Raw genomic sequence first — 17,634 nt, 5'->3', positions numbered from 1 at the left:
TTTTTGACAGTGAGCTGGCACTTTTTGCATCTTTCGTGTTTGTAGTTGTATGTTCAGTGAATGTAATATCTCACAGTCGCATTACATTTCCTCTTCACCATTTCACAAAATAAACATTCAGCAAAGTGAGTGTATCTTTCTGCTGGCAGCGGGTGATTGGAGAGTGCGGGGCCAGAATATTGCTGCTTTTGTGCTTTTCCCTGTCTCACTCACTGTGGAGCTGAGGAAGATAGAATAATTGATGGGTTTGTTTGAATGCAATAACTTCACATGTTTCTAATGAATTAGATGTAACTACATAGTCGTTCATTTTTTTATTGTGTTTGGAATGAACATTCATAACAAAAACATTGGTGTGGGAACTCACTGGGTAAGGGTAGAGTTTGCAACGTTTGTGGGATTTTTTTTGCAGTTCAATTAGCCAATGACAACCCAGAACTGTGTGACAATGAATGCTGATGGAGAGAAAACAGTGCAAACTCCGTTTCTGGGTAGCCTCGAACCACCAACCTTCTGGCTGATAGACAACGCGATGACCAATTGCAACACAGAGACTGATACAAGCTTCACCTGCAAGGTATCCTAAACGTGGGTGTCTGCGAGTTAAAGCTTAAGATTGCCACTTCCAGAATGACCATTGCTCTCTTATCAGTTTTACTCTTCCAAAATTAAAAGGTGGGGCATTTGTTGTGGTTACATGGAAACAGTCTGATCCCACCCACTGCAGACACATCCATGTCACCGGGAACCAGCTCTCCTACAACGGGTGCCGTGTCCCTTCGAGCCTTTCAGTGTCTTGTCTGTTACCAAGTATTCTGATTGTCCTGAAGCCGGTATTAGGTTTGGATTCCTGATGTGCAGTAACGAGAATCCTTTCAATGCTTCAGATCAGTTAATTTCACTGATAACATCAGAGTCAATATTCCAGCACCTTAAAGAAGGGAAAGGTGTCTTGACTGTCTCTGGTCAGTCGGACAGTTCACGCTTCAGTCTCCTCTGACCCCATTCCTCAAAATGGATTTTCCTTTTCCTCTTGAGTTCCCTGACCACATCTGGCAGCAACTTTGGATTGAGAGGCATAATTAACAGTTCGGATGCAGTGTAGTTCTGACCAAAGGTTAGAGACCTGAAATGAAAACTATGTTTCCCTCCCGACAGACACAACAGATCTGCTGAGAATTCAAGAATTTTCTGTTTTTCTTTCAGATATCCAGCATCTGCAGCATTTTGTTTTTCTTTAACTGATTCTTTAACTAAGTGCTAAGAATGTGGAACCCATTACCAGAAGGGTTTGAGATCTATGTCTGAGCTGAAGACGTATAGGTAAACTCACACTGTTAACAGATCATTCACCAGCTGGAAAAGGAAAGGGATTCACTCTATCATCCCATTTACAGACACAGCAACACAGTCTCACCAGTGCAACCCCTGCTGGTTGGATCATACCTAGCACAAAGGAAGATGGTTGTGGTTGTTGGAGATCAGTCATCTCAGCTCCAGGACATCACTGCACGAGTTCCTCAGGGTAGTGTCCTCGGCCCCACCATCTTCAGCTGCTTCATGAATGACCTTCCTTCCATCATAAGATCAGAAGGGGGGATGTTCACTGATCATTGCACAATGTTCAGCACCATTCGCGACTCCACAGATAATGAAGCAGTCCATGTCCAAATGCAGCAAGACCTGGACAATATCTAGGCTTGGGCTGACAAGTGTCAAGTAACATTCGCACCACACAAATGTCAGGCAAAGACCACCTCCAACAAGAGAGAGAATCCAAACATCGTCCCTTGATGTTCAATGGTGTTACCATCACTGAATCCCCCGCGATCAACATCCTGGGTGTTACCATTGACCAGAAACTGAACTAGACTAACCAATAAATACTGTGGCTACAAAGGCAGGTCAGAGACTAGGAGTCATGTGACAAGTAACTCACCACCTGACTTTCCAAAGCGTGTCCACCATCTACAAGGCACAAGTCAGGAGTGTGATGGCATACGCCCCACTTGCCTGGATGAGTGCAGCTCACACAACACTCAAGAAGCTTGACACCATCCAGGACAAAGCAGCCGGCTTGATTGCTACCATATCCACAAACATTCACTCCCTCCACAACCAACGCACATTGACAGCAGTATGCACCATCTACAAGATGCACTGCAGGAATTCACCAAGGCTCCTTAGACAGCACCTTCCAAACCCACGGCCACTACCATCTAGAAGGACAAGAGCAGCAGATGCATGGGAACACATCCACCTTGACGTTCCACTCCAAGTCACTCACCATCCTGACTTGGAAATGTATCGGCGTTCCTTCACTGTTACTGGGTCAATATCCTGGAACTCCCTTCCTAACAGCGCTGTGGGTGCACCTTCACCACATGGACTGCAGTGGTTCAAGAAGGCTGTTCATCACCACCTTTTTAAGGGCAACTGCGGACACTGCAATAAATGTTGGCCTAGCCAGCGAAGATCACATCCTGTGAATGATTTTTTTAAAAATTCAGATACTTCATGTGTGCAAAGGGCTTTATTCAGTTTCCCCACATGTTAACACTCCACCTTTAAAAGTTCAAAGGATTTGATCCAAAATCAGAGCACTGCTACTGGCAAGACACGGTTTAAATGTACCACGTATTGGGGAAATATAATTTCTAGCTCACCCCATCTGCTGAGACTCCATTGAGTTCAGATCTACCTGACGGGGTTTGTTCTGCTGTTCATTACATCTAGGAGAGAATTATGGTGGATGCCAGATTGCATCAATTGATTCAACAATTTTATATCTTGGCCCAATGGCACTCATCGTATTCTGCTTACAGGACATAGGTTTCTATTCTGCATTATCGCCTTTCAATGGCGGGGTGATCACCCAGCATTCGCTGCGGGGCAGAATGTGCCCTATCCTTATTAAAGCAGCTCCCTGCACATGCGCATTGAGCTGTGTGTGCGAGAGCGTGCGTGATTGGAGCATGCGCAATTCGGTGTGTTTCATGAGCATGCGCAGTGCGGGTCTGTGACTGAAGCTGCTCAGAGCGGGTGAGAGAATGTCGAGCGGAGCAAACTAACAGAGTGAGTGGGTGTGTGAGGAGGAATGGAGCCAGCGGAGTGGGCAGGGAGGCTTCATAAAGATACAGTTCAGGCCGCAGACCCCAAATAAAAAGGTACCGGTCTTGTGTTTTCAGAGAACGTGCAGAAAGAATCTGGATTTCTCCCGTTGCCAGGCCCAAGGGTAACGGCCGCCATCTTTATAGGGGGCAACGTGCAGCAGGGCGCATGCGCGGTCATCCTGGTCCAGATAACAGGAGGAGAGAATATTGTGAATTTCAATCCTGGACTGACAGAGATTTGATTTTGGAAACTCCTTTTACAGTGGGTTAGAAGGGGAGGATTTACACTTCACCAAGAGAAATATTTGTCTCTTCTGATATAGGTCTTGTAAATTTCTTTTGCAGGATATTAGAAGGGGAGGATTTCAAGACAGGAAACTCAAATCAACAATCATATTCAAGTCTCACAGTCACTCAATTCCTCAGAACCTGAATGTTATCAGCTTTTGAATGTGGAAAGAATAAGGTTTGTTTGTTTTATTTATGCTATGAGATTTTGAACATCTGTGTGACTGGAAATGGAGAGGAGGAGACCACAGAAGGATTTGTAACCAGGGATGTGAATTTTAAAATTGATGTGTTGCTTCACCGGGAGCCTGTGTAGGACAATCCACAGAGTGCTGATGGGGGGAAGGGACACGGCGTGAGTAAGATTTTTTTAGATTTGATAGAGGTATTCAAAATCATCAGGAGTCTAGACAGAGTTGAGAGGGAGAAAATATTCCCATTGGTGGAAGGTTCGAGAAGAAGAGGGCAAAAATTTAAGGTAATTGAAAAAGAATCAATGGAGATATTAGTAGAAACCTTACCACACAGTGAGTGGTTAAGATCAGGAATGCTCTGCCTGAGAGTGTGGTGGAGGCAGGTTCGATCGAAGCATTCAAGAGGGAATTGGATTAATACCTGAAAAGGGAGTGTGTGCAGGGTTATGGGGAGAAGGTATGGATTGGCATTAAGTGAATTGCTCATTCAGAGAGCTAGTGCAGACGGCGTGGGCCGAATAGCCTCTTTCTGTGCTGTAACAATTCTGTGACTCTGTGATACAGAGAGTGAAATTTTGGATAATCTCAGGTTTATGGAAGTTGAATGTGGGAGGCCGGATAGGAAAGTGTCAGCATCGTCATGTCTAGAGGGAACAAAGGAATGGATGAGAGTTTCGGAAATGGTTGAGCTGAGGTAATGGCAAAGCTGGGCGATGTTACTGAGGTGGATCTACCTGATCACAGACCTTCCATTTTGTTCTTCCCTCACAATCCCCCTTTCACTGACTCAAAACCTATTACATCTCTATCTTTCCTGAGTGTTTCCGACATCTTCTGTTTTTATTACTGATGTGGAAATGGGCGGTCTTGGTGATGATGTGGATATGTGGTTGGAAGCTCATCTTGGGGTGAAATATTTCACCATGATTGTGAACAGTCTGGTTCAGCCTCAGACAGTTGTCAAGGAGAGGGATGGAGTCGTTGAATAGGGAGTGGAGTTTGTAGTGGGCCTGAAGACAATGGCTTCAGTCTTCTCAGTATTTAAATGGAGGAAATTTCTGTTCATCCAGTATTGGATGCCGGACAAGTCAGGACAGTGTCACATGCACCTGTTACCCTGGTCCTTCCAGGTGGTGAAGGTTGAGGGTGTTGGAGATTCTGTCGAAGGCCCAGTGGAGTTGTAGATGTAGAAAATCTCTCTCTTTCACCCCTGCCTCTCCCATCTCCCTCTCTGTTTCCTCCCAGAGATGCTGGTGTTTTGTATAGGCCTAGACTAGTTGGCAGGTTCCATTCGTGAAGGACATTAGTAAACCAGTTGGGTTTTTATGACAATCCAGCAGTTTTCATGGTCACTTTTTCCTAGTGTCGGTCCCACAAGTTCCCAGATTCATTCAGCTCAATTTCATAACCTGCCTTTGTGTTTATGTGGGTTCTCTCTCACTTCCTTTTTTCTGTTTTAAATCAATTTCACAGGGTATTAGAAGGGGAGGATTTGAAGTCGGGAAACCCAAACCAAACATCACATCAGGATCTGACAGTGTCGCCAATTCATCGTAACCTGAATATCATCGGATTTTGAACATGGAGGGAAAAAGCACCGTTCACCATGGGGAGAAACCGTGCACGTGTTCTGTGTGTGGACGAGGCTCCTGCCGATCATCTGACTTGTCAGAATACAAGTGCAGTCACACTGGGCAGAAACCGTGGAAATGTGGGGACTGTGGGAAGAGGTTCAGTTGGAAATTCATCGGCGCACTCACACTGGAGAGAGGCCATTCACATGTTCAGTGTGTAAAAAGGGATTTTCTGATCCTTCAACTCTACAGAAACACAAGGGAATTCACACTGGGGAGAGGCCGTTCACCTGCTCTGAGTGTGGGAAGGGATTCACTCAGTTATCCACGCTGCAGACACACCAGCGAGTTCACAATGGGGAGAGGCCATTTACCTGCACTGTGTGTGAAAAGGGATTTGCAGATGCATCCAACCTACTGAAACACAAGCGAGTTCACACTGGGGAGAAGCCGTGGAAATGTGGGAACTGTGGGCGAGGATTTAATAGACCATCCCAGCTTGAAATTCATCGATGCACTCATACTGGAGAGAGACCATTCACGTGCTCTGTGTGTGGGAAGAGATTCACTCAGTCATCCATCCTGCAGACACACCAGCGAGTTCACACAGGGGAGAGGCCATTCATCTGCTCCGTATGTAAAAAGGGATTTGCTGATTCATCCACCCTAGTGAAACACCAGCACATTCACACTGGGGAAAGGCCATTTACCTGCTCTGTGTGTGGGAAAGGATTCATTCAGTCATCCACACTGCTTAGGCACCAGCAAGTTCACACTGGGGAGAGGCCATTCACCTGCTCAGTGTGTGGAAAGGGATGCACTCGCTCATCCCACCTGCTGAAGCACCACAGAGTCCACAAGGAACTGCAGGGTTTGGATTTTCTTACAAATGCCATTCAGATCTGAACAGTGTTCATTGGGGTCTGTTTCTGCTGATGTTAATAAACTCCAACCCAGTAAAATTGAAATAAATCTGCTTTGTGTTAGGTAAACTGTGTGTCGAGCCTTTATAATATCTCTAACACAAGTTAGTTACTTTTGAAGGGCTCTCCCTTACCCCTGCCTCCTCCATCCTCACCTCCAGCTAGAATATGAGGAACTCATGGAGCTTCTTTGTCACTAAGCCTTAGACAATCCGATCAGCTGCTTCCCTCCCTTCCACTCTCCCACTGGGACAAACTGTCTCTAAAGTTCCCCCTTGTCCAAGACCTGAGCCCACATCTTTCTCCAGTTTCTCTCCCACCTTCCCTCATGACCTCTCGGTGCCCTCTGTGGGCACCACCTTCTCTCTCAACCCTATTGCCACTAAACGACTGACAACACAACTTCCCCATCTTTGCTAACATTGTCAATGGTTTTCTCTTTTCAGGTACTGTTCCTCTCTCCTTTAAATCTTACGTCATTACCACTGTCCTTAAATAAAAACACAAACCCTTCAGCATCTTTGCATGCTGCCGCCCCATTTCTAGCCTCACTTTCCTTTCAAAAATACTTAAACGTTTTGTAATCTCCCAAATCCATGTCCATCTTTCCTCGGACACCAGGTTTGAATCCCTCCAATCAGGTTTATTCCCCACCTCAGTTCCAAAACAGTTCTTATTGAAGCCACAAATGACATTCTATATGGCTGTGACAAAGGTAATATTTCCCTTCTGGTCCTTCTCGACCTGTCTGTGGTGGGCCTCCCTCTCTCTGGCCTTGGCTTCCATGTGATGTTCTGAATGATGACAGTATTAACCTTCTCCCTAACCTGTCCTAACCCTTCTGCTCGTTCATTTATTGAAACCTTTTTCCCTCCAGTGGTAACGATGACTTTCCCTGTCTGCCCTATTATTCCTTAAAGTCAGCCCTTGAATTGTTTGTACATTGTTTCATCAGTAACAAATATTGAAATGTCTGCTCCACACCCACAGGGTTTCATCTGTTTAAAGTCACAAACAGAAAGGTCCACTTTTCTCCTGGAGTTTGAGACAATCCGTTTTCAGAATGATGCAGAGTTTCAGCCAATGAGGGAGATCCGGTCTCAGCCCCGCCCCTCATTCACTTTCATTGGCTGGAGGAGCAGCTGCTCCCATTCGGTCATCCAGCACTGCCTACTTCTCCTATTGGTCCGCAACTGCCGTCAATCAGCCGGGCATTGTGAGCTGTCAGGTGAGTGGCCAGTGTCGGGGGGAGGGGTTTATAAACCCCGAGTGCGGCCACAGAGCCGAATCTGAACCAATGAACATTCTCCAATCTCTCAATCCGCCGCTTCCGGCTTCTCTCCGGCACCAACTTCAAGCAAAGAGAGCAGGAGACTCCGAGCATGCGCATTCCACCCAGACAACCCGCGGCAGATAGGGCGGTTTCTAAGGCGCACGGGATTGTGGGTAATCTGGCCGCCATTACAATACCAGTTTCAGTTTATTTCCGGACTTAACATTGAGTTCAATAACTTCAGCCCATTAACTCTCTCCTCCATCCTCACCTCTTTTTTTATCCACTATTTTCAATATTAATTTTCACTTTTTAATTGTTATTTTTTCCACTTATTGTTATTATTATTTTTAAAATTCATTTTCAATTTTATTCATCGTTTTATCCCCACCTTATAGCCTATTTTCGATCTTTTCTCCCACCACCCCACCCCCACTAGAGCAATCTGTCAGTTGCTCATGTTTTTTTCCAGAGTGCTTACCCTTGTCCGACTATTATCACATTCTGCTTTCTACCCTTAATGTCACCATTAGCACCTCATTTCGCCAGTACCATCACCGTCAACACCCTTTGACTTTTTGTTTATGACATCTTTGGCAATCTCTCTTTTAACTCCACGTATCGCTGGCCTTCAATGCAGCTTCACCTGCTCCACCCCCATTAAGCAGTATAAATTTCACCACATTTTTATTCTCTTCGCTCTGAAGAAGACTCATAAGGACTCAAAGCGTTAACTCTGTCTTTCTCTCCACAGATGCTGTCAGACCTCCTGAGTTTTTACAGCATTTTTTGTTTTTGTTTCAGATTTTCAGCATCCACACTATTTTGCCTTTATCAGTTATTTTTTTTTGTCTGAATCTGTTAATTTATATATTGGAAGCTAAGTAAGATCGAGTGCACATCTCATTCAATGTAAATTTTCATTGGATCACCAGACTCTTTGAACTCCACCTCTTCTAACAATAAACCAAGAAGGACAAGGACAGCAGATAGATGAGAACACCACCACCTGTACGTTCCCCTCCAAGCCACTCACCATCCTGACTTGGAAATGTATCGCTGTTCCTTCACTGTTGTCGGGTCAAAATCCTTGAACTCCTCCCTAACATCTCATGAATGAATAAAAATAAATTGTAAACACAAAGTTTCCAGCCGGGATTGAACCGGGGACTTTCTCATGTAAAGTAAAAGTGATAATCAGTGCACTAAGGAAATGAGTGTGAATCCCCCCCGGACAGAGGGGAACTGACCATCCATCTCTAGCTCTAATTCCCAAACAGAAAATGCTGCCAAGAATCAGCAAGTCAGGCTGAGTCTGTGGCCGCTCTCACCATTTGAAACCGTCACAATGCCCGGCTGATTGACGGCAGCTCCGGACCAATAGGAAGAGGGGGCAGCACTGGAGGACCGACTGGTCCTCCAACCAATCGGAGTGAATGAGGGGCGGGGCCGGATTGGGAGTGAAGCATGCGCAGTGTGAGTAATGGCGCTCGAGATAAGGTTCTTTCTCGGATCCGCAATCGGTGAGTGGGTGAATGGCGGGGGGAAGGGAACGATGGATCCAGTGGGTGAGCGAAGCGGTTTCGTAAACATGTTGTGTAAACCGCAAACGCCAAAAATCGAACTTCCCGGTTTCCCTGGGCCCGTCTCCCCTTTTGCACCGAGCGAGGCCGCAGCTTTCTCCCAGTTGCAGATCTTGATTAGCGGCCGCCATCTTTATTGGGGGCAATGTGCAGCAGGGCGCATGCGCTGCCGCCATCTTTCTAGGGGGCGATATTTTTGGAACCTTTTCGATGACTGATGGACAAGTTGCTCCCATTCTGTCTGCTTCACGCTTTGATTAACAATGTCTTCTTGATGAGACAGAAACAACGATATGTGTCCAGGTCAGTGACAATAATTTGTATTTATATTCTGCCTTTAAAATAATAAAACTTTCCAAGACATTTCACAGAAATGTCACAAATTAACATTTGACACTGAGCCACAAGACGAGATATTAGGGCAGCTTGGTCAAAGAGGTAGGTTTTAGGGAGAATCTTAAAGGGGGAAAGTACGGTGGAGAGATTTAAGGAGGATATTTCAGAGCTTGTGGACTAGGCAAATGAAAGAACGGTCACCCATGGTGTAGCGATTAAAATCGGGAATGCTCAAGAGGCTGGAATTAGCTGAGGGTAGAGATCTCGGAGGGGTATATGGCTGGAGGCGATTACAAAGACAGGGATGATCACAACCATGGAGGAAAACAAGGATGATAATTTTAAAATGTTGGTGCTTATGAAAAGGAAACCTTTGTAGGTCACTGAGCACAGGGGTGCGGGGTGAACATGACTTTGTGTGAGTAAGCACACAGGTAGCAGAGTTTTACATGACCTGAAAATTACAGAGTGGTTGAATGTGGGAGGCCGGCCAGGAGAGCATTAGGCTAGTTAAGTCTAAAGGTAACAAAGGAATGGATGAGAGTTTCAGCAGCACATGAACTGAGACTGGGTGGAGTCAGGAGATGTTACTGATGTGGAAATAGGCGATCTTGGTGATGATGTGGCTATGTGGTTGGAAGCTCATCTTAAGGTGAAATATTTCACCATGGTTGTGAACAGTCTGGTTCAGTTTCAGACAGTTACCAGGGAGAGGGATGGAGTCTGGCTAGGGAGTGGAGTTTGTAACAGGGACTGAAGAAAATGGCTTCTGCCTTCTCAATATTTAAATGGAGGAAATGTCTCTTTCCCAGTACTGGATGTCAGACAAGTCAAGATGGTTTGTGACTTGGAAGTGATGGTGTTCACATACACCTGTTACCCTGGTCCTTCTTGGGATGGAAGCTGAGGGTTTGGGAGATCCTGTCAAAGCTTTAGTTGCATTGTAGATGTATAAAATCTTTCACCCCGTCTCTCCTGCCCCTCTCTCCCTCCCTTTCTCTCCTGTAACAGAGGCCAGAGTCTTGTGTAGATCCAGACCAGGTGGCATGTTCCCTTCCCTGAAGGACATTAGTGAATCAGTTGGGCTTTTGCAACAATCCACCAGCTTTCATGGTCACTTATTCCTAGCTCCAGGCCCACAGATTACCAAATTCATTCAGCTCAATTTCACAACCTGCCTTTGTGTTTTTGTGGGCTTGCTCTCACTCTTTTTTTTCTGTTTTAAATCAATTTTACAGGGTTTTAGAAGGGGAGGATTTGCAGTCTGGAATTTGAAACCAAACATCACATCCGGTTCTGATGGGGTCGCCCAATTTGTGCTAATCTGAATATCATTGGATTTTGAACATGGAAGGAAAAAGCACCGTTCACAGTGGGGAGAAATCGTACACGTGTTGTGTGTGTGGACGAGGCTTCAGCCGATCATCTGGTCTGTCAAGACATAAATATAGTCACAATGGGTAGAAACCACGGAAATGTGTGGACTGTGGTAAGGGATTCAATTACCCATCCAAGTTGGAAACTCATCAGTGCAGTCACACCGGGGAGAGGCTGTTCATCTGTTCTGATTGTGGGAAGGGATTCACTGATTCCTTGTGCCTGCTGAGACACCAGCGAGTTCACACCAGGGAGAAACCATTCACCTGCTCCAAGTGTGGGAAGGGGTTCACTGAGTCATCCTCGCTGCTGAGACACCAGCGAATTCACACTGGGGAGAGACCGTTCACCTGCTCTGAGTGTGGGAAGGGATTCACGCATTCATACAACCTGCTGACACACCAGCGAGTTCACACTGATGAGAGACCACATAAATGTCCAGATTGCGGGAAGTGCTATAAAAGTTCCCGTGATCTGATGTGCCATCAACGTGTTCATATAGATGAGAGACCGTTCATGTGCCCCCACTGTGGGAGTGGGTTCAAGACATCGTCTGCACTCATTAAACACCAGCGAACTCACACTGATGAGAGATCATTCAGGTGCTCTCACTGTGGGACTGGGTTCAGGCGATCATCTCAACTCACTGTACACCAGCAAATTCACACTGGGGAGAGACCATTCACCTGCTCCGACTGTGGCAAGAGATTCATTCAGTTAAACTCCCTACTGAGACACCAGCGGCTTCACACTGGGGAGAAACCTTTCACCTGCTCCCAGTGTGGGAAGGGATTCACTCAGTTTTCCACCCTGCTGACACACCAGCAAGTTCACACTGGGGAGAGACCTTTTAAATGCCCAGACTGTGGGAAGTGCTTTAAAAGTTCCAGCGAACTGATGTCCCATCAACGTGTTCACAGTGACGGGAGACCATTCAGGTGCTCTCAATGCGGGACTGGGTTCAGGTGGTCGTCTGCCCTCATTTTACACCAGCGAGTTCACACTGGGCAGAGACCATTCACCTGCTCTGAGTGTGGGAAGGGATTCCTTCAGTCATCCCACTTGCTGAGACACCAGCAAGCTCTGGTGACTACAGTAATTGGATTTTGCTGTTAATCACATCCAGGACTGAATCATGTTCATTGGGGTCTGTTTCTGCTGATGTTAATAAACCCTGGCCCAATTCTAGGGGCTAATATTCTGGGTAAAAGTCAAATAAATCAGTTTTTTTTCCCAAACACACAGTGTGCTGAATCTTTTTAATATGTCAAACACAAGTTAGTTCCTTTTGAAGGGCTCTCCCTCTCTCATCTCTCCTCCATCCTCATCTCCAGCAACAAGTGTGAGGAGCTCATGGAGCTTCTTTGTCACTAAGATTAAGACAATCCGATCAGCTGCCTCTGCTGCTTCCCTCCCTTCCACTAACCCACCAGGACAAACTGTCTCTGAAGCTCCCCCTCGTCTGAGCTCTGACCTCACATCTTTCTCTCTCGGGCCTGCATACCCAAGTTCAGATTGGAGAGAGGTTTTAAATATTTAGACTGTGACAAGAGCTTTAACAACCCACATTCCCTGATGGTTCACAGCGGGGAGAAGTCATTCACATGCTCTATGTGTGGGAAGAGATTCACTGATTCAATCAGCCTGTTGACACAGCAGTGAGTTCACACTGATGGAAGATCTTTTAAATGTCTGGATTATGGGAATGTTATAAAAGTTCTGTGAAGTTGATGTGCCATCAACATATTCACATTGACGAGAGACAGTTTATGTGCTCTCACTGTGGGACTGGGTTCAGGTGTTCATGTGAACTCAGTGTCCACCAGCACACTCACATGGGGGACAGAGATTTTTCACCTGTTCCAGGTGTGGGAAGAGATTCATTCAGTCGTCCCAAATCAATACACATCAACTTGTTCACACTGATACGGAACCTATTCAAAGTTCTGGCTGTGAACGGAGATTTGAAAGCAAAATGGATCTGCTGAAACACAAATACATTCACACTGGGGAGAGGCTGTTCACCTGCTCCGTGTGTGGAAGTTATTCACTCGGTCACCTCACCTACTGACAGACCAGCGAGTTCATAAGTGACTGAATGAGTTGGATTCTGCTGTTATTGCTGCTGTTAATCACATCCAGGACTGAACACTGTTCATTCTGACAATTGGGGTTTGTTTCTGCTGATGTTAATAATCCCTGCTACTGGGCTGAAGTTTAATATTCTAGATGAATTTCAAACAAATCAGCTTTGTTTTGAACACATTGTTGTAGTTTTTTGCCTTTCCCAACTGAGTATTTAACATCACCTGGCTGGAGCTCAGAAAGGACAATCTGAGTCGAGGAACATTCGACAGGAACAGAAATTCAGCCTGGACACAGTCCGTCAGGGTCACATTGAGGGACAAACAGCACTTTGCTGTCAGTGAAGAGAGAGGAGATAGACTAAAGTCCCTGTGTGGCTTAACCCTGAGGTGTGTAAGAAATGTGTCCCAGCTGCTCCCTTCCATGGTTCAGATCTCCTGGACACAGAACAGGAGGCTCCTGTACAACTGTGTTTAGAGTCAGGAAGAACAACGGTGAATTCTTGAAACGTGCTGCCAAATCAGAGATTGGTGCAAAACTGTGATCTGTTACTGACTGAAGGTGAAATGGCAGGCTTAAGTTTCCAGTCTGAAAATGATTGTGGTAATTATTCTGTATCCACCATTGAAAGGCAGGTGTTAACTCATTTATAATAAATCTATTTTAAATACATTGATTAAACTCTGCATTAAAGTAGCAGATGGACTATTTCAGAGGTACTTGTAAACTGCTGGGAGAATTATACAACAGACATTTATCTCCAGATAAAGAAAGAGCTGCTTTGTATTTCCTGGAATGCCCTGTTTTATTGATGTGTGAGTGTGTGTCTGTCTGTGTGTGTGTGTGTGTCAGACATATATCACCCACAATTGAGGGAGAGAAAAGCAGCCATTAGAGAAGAGGTCTTTGGGAAAGAAAGTGGTGAACAATTGTGGGAATAACAGCAAAGCTTTCCCAGCTCCAACAGGAGTGGGAAGATGGTTAAAAGTGGTTTTGAGCCACTGAAAGACAGTTGAGGACAGATTGAATCAGATTGCCAGGCTATGACAGAGCTGTTAAATGTCTGTTTCACATCAGTCTGCACTCCTGTGGATGATGCTCAGATTCCAGCTGTGGGATGTGCTGTCGACAATAACATCATCAATATTAAAATAGAAAGGGATTGTCACCCTGGAGAAAATAGGGAATATCAAACTAGATGGTGCTCCAGGTCCAGATGATATCCACCCAAGGGGGTTTAAAGAGATGGGTTGGGAGCCCTGTGAGCCTATTGTCCGTATCTTCAGCAGCTCAATAGAGTCAGCGATTGTTCCCTGAGATCGGAAAGTAGCTCATGGTGTTCCCACTTTCCAAATCGGGGACAAATCAGAGCCAGGGAATGACAGGCCCATCAATGTGACCACGATCACAGGGAAGATGCTTGAAGGGATCTGAAGCTATTCTGTTTCTGATTACTGGGGAAGAGAAGGATCCATTAGAGATCCTCAACATGGATTCCGGAAAAGAATGTCGCACCTCAAAAGGAATTTGCAAACGATCTGAGGATAATAGTGAGGGGAAAGGAAGGGACCTGGAAAGCAGCAGACACTTCATGTTGTTCCAGGAGAAGTGGGCCTGGTTGTGCTGATGTCAGGTTTTACACAGCACACAGTCAGCCTGTAGTTGAAGAATGTCTGAAGAATGTTGTAATTGTAACATTCACATAACTCGATGGGATTCTCAAAAGCCACATTGTCTGTTTGGAGAGGAAGGTTTGCGTTAAAGCGAATGAGAAGCAGCACACACAGAGACCCAATCACAGAGACCCACATACACTTAGTCTGTCTGTCTTACATACACACACCCTCTCTCCACACACAACACACATACCGACATCTTCTCCACACACACAAACACACAACCTCTCTCCACACACAACACATACCGACATCTTCTCCACACACAAAGACGCACACATGCAGGCAACCTCTCTCCACACGCAAACACATATACACACTCAGAGACACATTCACACCAATACAAACAGACAGACATGAGGACACTTCCTGTCCTATCGGGTGGACAACACCAACCAAACTGACTAATACTGGGGAAAAAGTATTGGTTCCTATGAGATCCACAATTTTTGGCCAATTCTAGTAAACATCACCCACTATAGCCTGTGAGCAGTTTTGACCATCCAATCCCACCCCTTTCTCTTAACATTAAGTCTATATTGAACCACATCTGGGACAGAGGCAACAGCAAAATCCTAACATTGAGTGGCCCATTGCCAGCCTTGGTGACAATGGGAGGTAGCGTAAATTTCAGAAGAACATCCTGGATAATTACAGCCTCTACTTTCCTCTTGGAATTATTGAAAATGTTAATTCCCCTCATGTTGATGGTCTGGTGATGGAGAGAATTCTGAGGCAGGTCACAAGGAGAAAGAATATAATTCTGCTTTGACTCAATAGTTCAATATTCCACTGAGTTTGTTCATTGTTGCTCCTGGGACATGTATTGCACCACAACTAGCAGGTACTGAAGATTTTGTTCCTCTCCATAATTTACAACACTATTCCTGATGTTCATGAGCTGCCTCACTTTCTTTCCCATTAATTCCATTTGCTGATCTATCAGTAATGGACTTGCTGCCATCTCGAACAAAACTGTTTTCACCACTAACGCTCCGCTGGTATTGAATAGTCTTCATGACATCATCGCACTGGGACTGGATGACATAATCGCACTGGGACTGGATGACATCATAAGAGTCCATTGTTTCTTAATGACCCACATCAATAACAAGAAAAAATATTAATAAACCTGAGCACATTATCTAGGCTGACACTCCAGGGTGACATTGAGGGACTGCTGCACTGTCAGAGACAGCATCCTTCACATGGAACTTGTGGAGGCTCTGGTCACAATCTTCCAAACTTCCTTATATAGTAGTGGTGCCAAAGGACTGACAGATTGTAAATGTTACACTCCTGTTCAAAAACACAGCAATTCCAGGACAATCAGCTTCACATCTGTGGTGGGGAAAGGTTGGAGACAACAATCTGGGAGAAAATCAATTGGCACTTTGAAAAGCATGGATTAATAAATGAAAAAAATCCATGGATTTGTTAAAGACAAATAATTTTTGACCAACTTGATGAAGTAATGGGAGGGTGTATGAGGGGAATGGGGTTGATACCTTTTACATGGGCATTCAAATGATGTTTAATATGGTACCACACAATAGCCTTGTCAGCAAAGCTGAAACCCATGAGTTTCAGCCTGGGTATAAAATTGGCTCAGGGACAGGAAGCAGAAAAGTTTGTTTTTCAGAATGGATGGGAGTTTACAGCAGTGTGACCCCAGGGTCTAGTGTTGGCACTGGTGATCTCTTTGATATATGTTACTGACCTGGACATGGAGATAGGGCAGAATTTCAAATTTGCACATGACACAAAACTGGGAAATACAGGAAACTGTTATGAAGATAGTAACTAATGTCAGGAGGACATAGAGGGACTGGTGAAAATGGCAGGCACACAGCAGATACAGTATATATACCATGCTGCTTGACACATTTTATATCCGTACCAACTTTGGGAACAATGCCTGAATAGTCAGAATGGAGAGACATAAAGCAGATAGGAAACGGATTTAGAAACAGTAAAGAGAAGAAAACAATAGTGACAATACCAGTGAGAAGTATCCATGGAAATGAGAATGGGATCGGCTGAATGCAGGAGCAATAGAAACAAACTGGGAGACAGGGAAGACTCGTTATTAAGATTGTTGGAAGAAATTTGGCTGGGAGACAATCAGCTCTGAGACATTGGACTAAAATAAATGTGTGTGATGTCACTGACATGAAATAGACAAACAATTACCATTTATTTTATATTCCTAGCAGGTCAACCAAGGCATGGATCATACTGAGTCAGAGGATCTGTGGTTTTCCAACCGTAAGGTTGTTACGCAATGTTATAGAACATTTCTCAGACACACTGGTTTATGTCAGTAAAATCTGTGCATTCCTGTTTTTTGTATGGAAATTACAGCAGTCTTTTAGAGATTCAATTGGAGACATGAGCACAGAGTTGTCAAGAAACCATCATGTTAATGTGGGGACTGTTACCACTCCTGTGAAGCAGTTTGGGGCATTTTTACTATTGTTAAGGTGCTATATCAATGCAAGTTGTTGAATGTGGGAAGGGACCGAATTCCAGTCTGAGCTGGAAAGTCGTGGATCACTCACACTGCAGACTGATCACTCAGCAGCTGGATGTGGGAAGAGATGAAGTTGGTTATCCCATATACTGACAGAGCAATACAGTCACACTGGAGAGAGACCACCCCAATATTTCATGTGAGCGAGGGCATCTCATCGTTTTTCCAATTGTTCACACCCTAATTTTTGGGTTTAGAAGGTGCTCACCAAGTCTTTTTAGACAGCACCTTCCAAAACCATGACTACTACCATCTAGAAAGGTAAAGGCAGCAGACACATGGGAGCACCACCACCTGGAAGATCCCCTCCAAGCCACTCACCATCCTGACTTGGAAATATATCACTGTTCCTTCTCTGTCACTGGGTGTTATAACACAGCAGTTGGTAAAGGCTCAGTTGTTTAAATCCGAGAGGGAAACTTGAACAACTGTCATAACCTATATTTTTAATTGGTATGTTTGAGATGCAACTCTGAATTCAGGAATAAGACCACCGAGCCTCAAAAGATTTTTTTATATATAAAACTAAACTAATCATTTATTAATTTAACAAGTTAAACACATACACATGTCTACAAATTACTACCATAATAGTTTTTAAACAAATCCCCAAATTAATCACTCCAGGTAAATCTTCACCAAGGCAACAATAACCCATAGACTTTAAACAGACACCAGG

At 44.8% G+C, this 17,634-nt stretch overlaps 1 protein-coding gene and 1 long non-coding RNA gene across 3 annotated transcripts in view; both read left to right on the top strand.

The window, feature by feature from the left end:
- The window catches only part of LOC144698296 (uncharacterized), an 869,665-nt gene that overhangs the window by 784,192 nt on the left and 67,839 nt on the right, over window positions 1-17,634 (top strand). The window lies entirely within an intron of this gene.
- Window positions 449-11,777, top strand: LOC144698542 (uncharacterized). Its single transcript, XM_078570475.1, has 3 exons — window positions 449-577; window positions 5,563-5,976; window positions 10,902-11,777. The coding sequence occupies exons 1-3, from the start codon at window positions 449-451 to the stop codon at window positions 11,775-11,777; spliced, it is 1,419 nt and encodes a 472-aa protein (XP_078426601.1).

Source organism: Cetorhinus maximus, chromosome 23, assembly GCF_964194155.1.
Source record: "Cetorhinus maximus chromosome 23, sCetMax3.hap1.1, whole genome shotgun sequence".
Lineage (NCBI taxonomy): Eukaryota > Metazoa > Chordata > Chondrichthyes > Lamniformes > Cetorhinidae > Cetorhinus > Cetorhinus maximus.
This window is presented reverse-complemented; position numbering and strand designations above follow the sequence as displayed.